Here is a 10,930-nt window from a genome sequence, read left to right on the forward strand (position 1 = left end):
GCGGCCGTCTCCGACCCGAAGAGAGGAACTTCCGTCTATTTCCAAGTTCGGTGGGCTTTGCTCACGCTCGCTGCCTACGCTTCGCCCAGCACGCGTCTCCGGGGGCTTCAGGGCCCTGCCGAGGACGGGCTCAGACGTCGCCCCCTCCCAGCCATCCCGCTGGAAGCCGGTAAATACCCTCCCCACCGCTCCCCCCCCAGCCCCTTCAGCCCAGGGGCGGGTCTTTTAGCGCCTAAGATCTTTAGAGCTTTGACTTTAGAGCTGGGAGGGATCTCCGAGGTCATCTGAGGTCAACCTCTGGTTTTACAGAGAAGGAAACTGAGGCCCAGAGAGGTTCAGGGGTCATAAGAAGTGAGTGACAGTCACGTTTTAAACCCAGGACCTCCGACTCCAGCACCCTTTCCGCTGCACTGCGCTGTCTCACGTCAGTCCAGCCCCCTGAGTGTTACGGATGAGGAGACTGAGGCCTGTGAAGGCAAGTGACTTGCTTAGGATCACATAGATAATAATGCCCCAGCTGGTACTGAACCCTCCTCTGTCTTCAGCTTTCCAATGTCCAGTTGTTTTTTTACCGCACCATGCTCTGTCCCTGCTGCCTTTTGCCAAGGACCCTTCAAGCTGATTCCTGAGCCAGAGTGCTCCTTCCCCTCACAAAGGCACAGAGTTGTAAGGGACCTCAGAAGCCATCTAGTTCAACTTCTATATGAATAGGAATTCCCTCAACTACATTCCTTACAAATCATCATCTGGTCTTTACCCAAAGATCACCTGAGGGGGAGCCCAAAGTTTCCTAAGGAGAAAGTCTATTCAGCTTTGGGATACCTCTAGTTACTCAGAAGTTTTTTTGTATTTTAAGACAAAATTTTCCTCTTTGGAAAAGAAAAAGACAAATGCTTCTTTTGCGTGATAGCACTTAAAAGACAGCAGTCAAATCCCTCCTCAGTTTTTCTTTTTCCAGGTTAAATATGCCCAGTTCTTTCAGTAATTCCTCATATAATAGAATCTCTAGTAGATTACTTACAACATGGCATGGTAAGTTAGAGTTATGGATCTGGAGTTAGAAAAACCTGGGCTCAAATCCCACCACTGATTCTCAGTAGCTTTGTGAGTATGGACAACTCCCTTAAGCTCTCTGGGTCTCAGTTATCTTACCTGATCTAATCTATTTTACCTGATCTAATTTATCTAATATATAGATAATAATAACTGTTGTATCCATCTCACAGGATTCCTTTGAGGCGTTAATGAGATAGCACCAGTAAAGTACTTTGCAAACTTTAAAATTGTTAAATAAAGGGGCAGCTAGGTGGCGCAGTGAATAGAGCGCAGAGCACGCCCTGAAGTCAGGAGGACCTGAGGTCAAATCCGGCCTCAGACCAAACACTTGACACTTACTAGCTGTGTGACCCTGGGCAAGTCACTTAACCCCAATTGCCTAAAAAAAAAAATTGTTAAATAAGTATCAATTCTTTTATTTCCTGGTTTGCCATGGCCAAGGCATGTCTTCAGGGAAATGTGTAATCAAGAAAGAAGATGAGCTGGTCATGTGGCAGGAGCAAGAGTTAACCAATGGAAGACCCATTTGCTGCACTGGCATTCTTTCAGATGTCCCAAGAAATAAGGGAAGGCACCCAACATAGTAAATGAAAACCCTGTTGCAAACTTATGGAAAGATGTGCAAAGGAGTCTGATAGAATGGGCAAGCGTAGATGGATTTCAGTCTGTTTCTATAGCAATATGTATCCAGGACTGGATATAATACTTGAGTTATTCTCTGACTAGGCCTGAGTATAGCCAGGCTATTACGTCTCTACTCAGGAAAACTGTACCTCTCTTAATTCAGCCTAGGATCACATTCAGTTTATTAGATGCCATATCACACTGTTGACTCTTGTAGAACTTGCAGTCCACTAAATCTCCTAAATCTTTTTTTGATGAACTCCTTTCTCCTCATTCCTGTTCAAACAGTTAGAGGTGGAAAGTGGATTGAGCTGCCAAGTCCAGGTTCTACCCCTATAAAGGAAAGCTTTGGGTGGAGTTTAGGGCTCCACCTTCCAGCCCTCTAGTAAAGGGGAGAAAAGGCTGAGGGAGGTAGGGAGGTGTTGAGTATCCAAGGCTGAGTTAAACACAGCATGTTGAGATTTCTGGTGATTAACTTGTCCTGGGAGGGGAGTAGGAAGGTATTCATTACCTTTCTGAGGCATCCCATTCCATTTTAGGATAACTGATTTTTAAGGAAGTCTTTCCTTACATCAAGCCTACATCTGCCTCTTGCATTGTCTACCTATTGTTCTTAGTTTTGCCAATCTCTACTTATGGATACTTGTGTGTTTCATCATAGCATTGTCATCATAACTGACTTCTTTAAAGTTTTCAAAGATGTTTACATATAGAATCTCATTTGAGCCTCACAACAAACCCTATTAGGTACTACAGGGACAATTATTATACCCATTTCACAGAAGAGGAAACAGACTCGGAGGGAAAGCAATTTATCCTTGACCAGTAAGTATCAGAGACAGGATGTGAACCCAGGTTTTCTTGACTTTTTTTTGTTTTGTTTTGTTTTTAGGCAATTGAGGTTAAGTGACTTGCCCAGGGTCACACAGCTAGTAAGTGTCAAGTGTCTGGTCTGAGACCGGATTTGAACTCAGGTCCTCCTGACTTCGGGGCCAGTGCTCAATCCACTGCGCCACCTAGCTGCCCCCCAGGTTTTCTTGACTTCTTAATGAAGGCTAAAGTTGAATTAGCATTGATGGCTGCCACATAGAGGTTATCAGTTTCCTTGATTGTGATGATAAACTTCTGATTTTTTTTTTTTACAGATCAGAAATCACATGTTTCTTCAATGAGAGCTATACTGATCCTTCTACAGTACTGCTGGTGCAGACATTTTTCTAAGTAGTCCTGGATGGCCTGACTTTGCTTACTCAGACAAGGATGATATAAGGAGGTGATTTGACCAATCTGCTTTTTATTTTGGAAGCCTATCTTGTGAATTAGGAAACATTGTTTTTGTCAGACTGAACTTTAACAACTCATTCTCAAAAATGCTAAGATACTGGGGAGAAATCCCAATATCATCCAGCCAAGCTAACAGAAGCTCCTTTGATTTGCTCCCACGGGAGTTTCGTCTGGTGGAAGTCCAAGATCCACTCTTGCACCAACCCTCTGCCAATAAGCCACGGCCAACCACCATGCTGGACATCCCATCTGAGCCTTGCAGCCTCACCACCCACACAATCCAACTTATCCAGCACAACCGGCGCCTACGAAGCCTCATTGCTACAGCCCAGGCTCAAATGCAGCAGCAGGCAGAGGGCATCAAAACTGAAGAGAGTGAACCACTTCCATCTCGTCCCGCTTCACCTCCCCTCCCTGATGACCTGCTTTCTTTGGATAACAAGACAGGCAAAATGCCATTCCAGATCAGGCATAGTGACCCAGAGAGTGACTTTTACCGGTAAGGCAGGGCTCTAACATGGAATATCTGAGAATATGCAAAATGAGGTGATCAATCTATTTTAAGTACTTTAGTGGCTCTTAGTTAGCTATGTGAAATGCCGTCATTGCCTGAGAACAGGCAAGCTGTTACTTTGCTAGTCTGAGTATTGAGTGACTCATATCAACTGAGCAGTAGAGAGAACATATTATTTTACTCCCTGTCTGTGTTCCATGAGGAGAGGGGAGTGGTAAATTTAATATGTGAGTTAACAAGTCTTTCAAAAAATTAGGTTTAGAAGTTCAAACACTTCTGTCTAGAGGAACCCTTTAACAATACAGCCTTACCTCACAAGCATGAAGATGTCATCAGTGAGATTAGAAAAGCAGGATTTTTGTCATAGCCTTCAGGTTTGGGTTGTTTTTGTTTTTTTAAACATACTTTCTTTAATTCTTCATCATGAAGCCATACATCATATTGGGTGTTAAGCATGTCTTTGATAAATATTCAATTTTTCCAATATATCCAAAGGTTTTATCTTTTTAATTAACCAAAATCTGTGTTTTCTTTCTCTCTTTTCCCCACCCCATTGGCAAGAGCTTCATAATGGGATTTGCTTTTCTTTACTTATTAGTGATTTGGAACATTATTTCATGTGGCTGTTGATAGCTGATATTTCTTTCTTTCAAAACTGCAGGTTCATATCTTTTGACTGTTTGTCTAATAGGGAATTTGCTATATCTGTGTTAACCTTAGTACTTTGCTGGTGGACCAACCTGACTATTTCAGAGAAGCACATGGTAAAGTAGAAAATATTTCCCCATTTGAGAATATTAATCCACATATGACTGTTTTGTACTAATCACAAGCTTAAGGAGCTGCTCCATATAAAGTTATTTTTGTTTATAGTTACTATATAAGCTGTTGGCAGTACTAGGTGGAATTATGCTATTATTGTATTCAAAGTTCACAAGAGGTAACTGAATATATATTAGATAGTAATATCTAAAGATGATTACTGAATCCATAGACTAGTGCATTGAAACATGGGGATTGAAGTTAGCTAAAAGAGAACTAAAGTTGGAGAGTTCCAAGATGTGATCATGGAGTGCCTGGGATATGCTCAGGCAGTATGAGAAAGAAACTAGGAGAGCTAACCTGACCCAAATTTCCCTACAACAATGGAAATTGGTTTTCTTGAAATTGGAAAACTCCTAGGAAGGCAGGGACAGGTTTCTCCCACAGTATAAACCCTCATAACATTGCTCTGTCTGTACTTTCAGAGGAAAGGGGGAACCTGTGACTGAACTGAGTTGGAACTCCTGTCGTCAGCTGCTTTACCAGTCAGTAGCCACAATCCTGGCTCATGCGGGCTTTGAATGTGCTAATGAAAGTGTTCTAGAGACTCTCACCGACGTGGCCCATGAGTATTGCCTTAAATTTACCAAGCTGCTGCGCTTTGCTGTGGACAGGGAGGCCCAGTTGGGACAGACTCCATTTCCTGATGTTATGGAGCAGGTATTCCATGAAGTGGGCATTGGCAGTGTGCTGTCGCTGCAGAAGTTCTGGCAGCACCGTATCAAGGACTATCACAGTTATATGTTACAGGTGAGGGCACCATGTGAAGAAGTAAACAATTAAAGGAGACTGAATTGGGGGTTCTCAGGTTCCCTCATATCTCGAACTGGAGTGGAGACGGAAAGTTGGGGAAGGGAAGAATCTTCATCTTTGGTAATCTTGTCTTTTATTTTCCTAAGCCACTATGTTGCCCAAACCTCATTTCCTGTTTTGAGTAGGGGCGCATCAGTAATATTCCCTGTAGATGACAAGGACTTAACATGTGCTCAAAAGAGGTAAGGACAGAGAGATGGTCAATAGATTCAGAACACTGAACTCTAGACCAGAAATTCCTGTTTAATTTGGTCTTCTCTTGTGGCCTTCCACAAACCTCTTGACCGTTGCTTCAGTTTCCCCAAGGATAGATGGGATAAAGTATTTCTAACACATAAGAAGAAAGGCTTCCTTAATTAGCTTAGGTCTGCATACCATATGCAATTATGCCTAAAAATAGAACCTTTTTTACTGTCCCTCCTATTTTCCATCAGTATCTTTCTTCACATTTTCTCATATACACATACCCTATCTGCATCATAAACAAGCTTTTTTACATCTGTCATGCCTTCCTCTCTTTCATTTGCTAAACAAAACTCCTTCATCTTTGAACTTCTCTGTCATTCATACTCTTCCCTCTCCAACCTCTTTACCCCCTTTTTTTTCCCCAGGGGAAGAAAGATGAAGATCAACTTGCCTTCACCATTCTCTTGGAAAACTTTGTGTCTTGCCTGCTGACAGGTTAGCAAGCAGCTTTCTGAGGAGTATGAGAAGATTGTAAATCCTGAGAAGGCTACAGAAGATACCAAACCTGTGAAAATCAAAGAGGAGCTTGTCAGTGATATCACCTTCCCTGTCAGTGAGGAGTTGGAAGGAGACCTGGCATCTGGTGACCAATCTCTACCTGTAGGAGTGCTTGGAGCGCAAAATGAACGGTTCTCCTCTAACCTAGAGGTTGAAGCTTCCCCACAGGCTTCAGGTAGGAAAAATGCTCTTACTCTCTGACACTCACCCATTCATCCAGCTGCCCTTACTGCTTTTTCTTTTTCCTTCCATTTGAAATCAAGCTCTTGAGGAAATGATAGGTGAGCTGGAGGTAAAGGAATGAAAAAGAAGGGAGGGGAAAGGAAAGTAAGAATGAAAAGCCCAGAATTTTAAAATGCCAGGTCACAAGACATCTCAGTTGGATGCTTGGATTCTGAAGTTATCTTCTCTCTCCTTTTCCTGTTTTTATTGGAAAAATAGATTAGGCTAGAGCAGGGGTAGGGATTTGTAAAGGGGATTTGTTCTGTGAAGTTTGGATTCAGTCAAAGGGCTGCACTTGAGGACCTAGAGGGCCACATATGGCCTCAAGGCCATAGGTTTCCCACTCCTGGGCTAGAGGAAGCATTCTCCAAAGTAGCTTTCAGTTATGGCATGATTACAAGAAAGCTGCTGAGTCAAATTTTCTTCTCTTCTCAAAGATTGGGAAGCATACAAATGCACATTCTAATTCAGCCACATAAATTGATTTTGCAAATATTAAATACTATTTAGGTCTTCATCATTTTCTTTAGCCCAGCTAAGCAAATTAACTAATACTAGGACCTAATAGCCTCCCTCTGAAGTCTTATTCTGATCTCTTATAGTGGCGTGAAGGTGATCTCGGCCTCTTCATGGCTGTGCTGGTAGGACATAAATTTGGCAGGTCCTCCCAATCTGGAAAGTACAGATCCATCCAGTATTGGGCTCTATATTGTTATATAGGGACCAGCCTAGCTATGTTCAAAGAGCATCATCACTGGAGGGCTGCAGGGTGTTGAAATTTTTTTGCCATACCAACTTTCAAAGATCATCTACTGAATTGTAACTGGATTGGAGGCAGGATTTGCAGAAATAGTACCCATATCAATGACATTATAGATCCTTCAGGTTTTGGTGGTAGTAGTGGTGGACCTGGTGAGAAGTCAGAACTGACTTTAAAAAAAGTTTTTAAAGTATCAGGCAAAGAGCTTAACAAATAGGAAAAATAATTGGAGATCATGACTAAATAGAGAAGAGAGTCTGAAAGGAATTGCTGAAGACTCACAGAGCAGTCTGCCATTCATAGACATAAGACTCCCCTCCCTGGGTCAGGCCTGGCCAAATGAGGAGAGAGATAATCTTGACTTCTTTCTACCTGGAACAGTGTGAGGAAGCCAGAATGAAAGGCTAGAAGACCAGGTGCCTTGTAAAGGAGGAAACCAGAGGAGGTATCTCCATGAGCCCCTGAACTGGGCAGGGACATTCCCATCCTTTTTATCTCCCCTTAAAGAGTTATGAGAAAGTGGGGATATGTTTAGGATTCATTTAAATACTATTTAGGTCTTCATCATTTTCTTTAGCCCAGCTAAGCAAATTAACCAATACTAGGACTTAATAGCCTCCCTCTGAAAGTGACAGAATGGAGGGCAACTACCATGATTTTTCCTAGAGATAGCTTCCTTGTCATAGACAGCCCTAGGCTGCATTTGTCAGACCATTTGTCTGACTCGATATTGTATTTATTAATTTCTTTTATAGTTTTCATTTGTATCTGCTCTCAGATTCCTTCTCAGTCCATGATCTTCACTAACCTGTGTGCATTTGGCTTTTTGTTGGTGTTTGACTGCCGGACTGTTGGAATCTGTTTCTAGGTGCTGAGGTAAATGCTTCCCCTCTTTGGAATTTGGCCCCAGTAAAAATAGAGTCACAGGAGAGTGAAGAAGGCACTGTCTCTGGACATGGCGTGCTGGGCAGTGACGTCTTTGAAGAGCCCATGTCAGGCATCAGCGAGGCTGGGATGCCCCAGAGTCCCAATGGCTCAGAGAGCAGCTATGGATCCCACTCCCCTGACAGCCTCATGGGATCCTCCCCTGTCTTTAACCAGCGTTGCAAAAAGAGGATGAGGAAAATATAAGAGGAAAAGGAGGAGCTTTTTCTTCCAAACCAATAAGGTGACAACTATACAAGAACTCTTTCCCACTAACAGTGAATTGATGTGGAGGGGTCCAGAGGCTGTTTCCAGGATCTCCAGCAATGGATTTGGCCAACAGTGGTCTTTTCTGCTCTGTGGAGACTGTCAGCACAGTTTTGTATGAACAAAAACTAAAACAGAAACCAAGGTGATGATCATGACACCAGAGTTCTGTTTTGGCGTTAATACTGAGTTTTGCAGTAGGATCAAGTTACTTCACCGCTAAATCTGGTTCCTCTTTTCTACCATGAAATACACATACATGCTACAACTATCTCACTGAGAGCGAGCTATGGAGATTAATTGTGGTGATTTATCAGATTTATTAAAGCTATTACTTAATAGCTATGCTTAGATGTAGGCCCTGTATGTACTGAGGGATTTTGTATATATGTATTTTATTTAACTTCCTTCATTAACAGATGGAAGTCACTGTGAATCAAATATTGGTGCCTAAAAGCAAATGGCCAAAACCAATAAATGGCTTCTTCCACCAACTAACATCTGCAGTCCTGCTCGTGAAATTTTTTTACAGCTAGACCTCTGTGGTGACACATACTGCACCAACCCCTCCCAGTCCCCTCCTTTCTCTTCATTGTTTAGCTTTTCTTCTTCCTTCTTCCTTGTCCTCCAGCCTCTTGAGCACATCTTCCCTACTAACTTCATTTTTTGCAATGTACGTTACTTTGTTTTATCTTCTCTTTTCTCCTTTTCTTTCATACTTAATGTATGAATGTATTTGTATTAAAGTGTGAATGTATTTGAGGCAGAATGTGGTTAGGTTAATTGAGTCAAACTGAGAAAAACAAAGGGAAGTTTTCAGGGCTGAGGAATGGCCAGCAAATTAGTGTTCTCCTTCAGGTCTATAAGGGATAAAGTTCTACTATTTCTGCTGCTCCCATATCACTTTACTAAGTACCTACTATGTGTAGGGTGTTGGAAATACAAAGGCAAAACAAAACTCACCCTGCTCAAGGAACTTACGTTGTAGTGGGGAATTATATAACATGCACAGATGATATACAAAGTAAGAGGCTGAACTAACGTGGACTGACTCTGATCCTGGCCTACTGAGCAGAATGCACTAACAGTCATATTTACCCTTTAGCTTATTATTCCTACTTAAGAGTTACTGCAGGAAAATCCTCTGACATACTCAGGTAAAATCCTATCTAGGTTTCCCCAAATGAAGTTAACAAGGTCCCCAGTTTGCGTGGCACAGTGAATAAATAAAATGCTGGGCCTACAAAAGACCCTAGTTCAAATCCAGCTTCAGATGCTTACTAGCTCTATGACCCTGGGCAAGTCACTTAACCTCTGTTTGCCTCAGTTTCCTTAACTGTAAAGTGGGGATAAGAGCACCTACCTCGTAGGGTTGTGAAGATGAAATAAGATACTTGTAAAGTGATTAGCACAATGCCAGGCACGTAGTAGGTACTTGATAAAAACGCTTATTCTCTCTCTCAGTATGCAACATAGGTTCTAGGTATGGGACAGCTTTTATTTCCCACACAGAAAATGCGTGAGACACAAAGGACTTGAGGAGCCCATAAAGAAATATAGAAAACATAAAAGCATGCAATCCATTAGCTCTCTCCATGATCCCCAGATTTAGGGAATCAAACTTGGAGTTGTTATCAGTGCAACATCCTGACAGTCTAGGGAAATCCTTCTCTCCCACGGTCACATTTGTCCCCACTGATGCTCAGTCGTGTGTCACTCTGTAGTTTAGGTTCTCCCCAGAAGTAACATACTTCAGGGGCTGATGAACAAGTAATTCACTTCCCATCACACCTTCATTTCTTAACCCTTCTACCCAATCTATCTTTTGACGTTACTAACTGAAACCAATCTTGCCAAGGTTACCAAAGAGCTCTTAATTGCCAAATGTAATAGCCCCTTCTGAGTCTTAATCCTTATTAATCTCATACCTTATTAATGATATGGTAGATAGAGAGCTGGCCTCAAAATCAGGAATACCTGGGTTAAATTTCCCCCTGACAAAAACTGGCAGTCACTTAACCAGCATCCCAGGAAGATCTTTTATTAATGTCCTTCCTCAAAGGTGGTGATCAAAATTGAATGTATGTCATATTAAGTAAACGTAAGAAAATTTAAGGCACTAATTTAGGCCAGAAGTTATAAAATCATGGCTTATGCTAAGTCTATGCCAAATGACTAGAAAATTGTGACGATGTTACAAAGACAAAAGCTTCCTGTGCTGGTGATTTAGGACTTTTTGTATCTCACTCTGGAGTCCTGGAGACTATGTTACAGATTTGTCATGATATAACACCACAAATGGATCTTTGAATTCTCTTTCCATTAGATAAATATGCTGTCCTCATTTGCAACTTTGTAATGTACCTAGCTGTATAGAGATCACCATTTAGAACCCCTGTAGAATCCCCTTAGTAAGGCATAAAACTCAGTCTTCTGTCACTGCATTTTTGGAAAGCACAGGAATTCCAAGCTAGTCAAAAGTGCTCTGTACAGTGGTCTAAAACATTAACAAATATATTTCTAATAGATGTAATCATTAAAACACAACATAGAAACCAGCTCTTAAATAATGTGTTGAATTCAAAGATTTCATTTGGTCTGACACTATGCTGATAAAGTCTAGTGGTTTGAGTTGGATAAGGAAAAGGTATATACATTTGATCCCTTGTGTTCGAGGATGTTGCTATGGATTGAGAAACAGGGCAAATATATCCTTGCATATGTATATATTAAACAGATGAGTCCCTACCTTAGAGTGGGAAGGGGTGGGGAAATGAGATATATGCTACTCTCCAAAAGAATGTGGACCTTGACTCAAAACTTCTATGTGGCCTCTATATTGTAAATTCTTTAAGTCTCTATGAGAAGAAAAGGACCCGTTATCTTTATGTGGTAAATTT

General features: G+C 41.7%; 1 protein-coding gene across 1 annotated transcript; it reads left to right on the forward strand.

The window, feature by feature from the left end:
• The first annotated feature begins 83 nt into the window (after positions 1 to 83).
• On the forward strand, positions 84 to 8,528 carry SUPT7L (SPT7 like, STAGA complex gamma subunit). The gene is made up of 5 exons (XM_027850403.1): positions 84 to 169; positions 2,826 to 3,463; positions 4,726 to 5,050; positions 5,795 to 6,032; positions 7,708 to 8,528. The coding sequence occupies exons 2-5, from the start codon at positions 3,051 to 3,053 to the stop codon at positions 7,968 to 7,970; spliced, it is 1,239 nt and encodes a 412-aa protein (XP_027706204.1). The 5' UTR covers positions 84 to 169; positions 2,826 to 3,050; the 3' UTR covers positions 7,971 to 8,528.
• Positions 8,529 to 10,930: the final 2,402 nt, after the last annotated feature.

Source organism: Vombatus ursinus, unplaced genomic scaffold (genome assembly GCF_900497805.2).
Source record: "Vombatus ursinus unplaced genomic scaffold, bare-nosed wombat genome assembly UNPS02009062.1, whole genome shotgun sequence".
NCBI lineage: Eukaryota > Metazoa > Chordata > Mammalia > Diprotodontia > Vombatidae > Vombatus > Vombatus ursinus.

What these genes read in the sequence shown, in the direction of transcription:
- SUPT7L (XM_027850403.1), top strand. Translation starts at nt 3,051, where the DNA reads ATGCTAAGATACTGGGGAGAAATCCCAATATCATCCAGCCAAGCTAAC. An exon ending in CCAGAGAGTGACTTTTACCG is followed by an intron (nt 3,464 to 4,725) that starts GTAAGGCAGGGC and finishes CTGTACTTTCAG; the next exon opens with AGGAAAGGGGGAACCTGTGA. An exon ending in ATCACAGTTATATGTTACAG is followed by an intron (nt 5,051 to 5,794) that starts GTGAGGGCACCA and finishes GCCTGCTGACAG; the next exon opens with GTTAGCAAGCAGCTTTCTGA.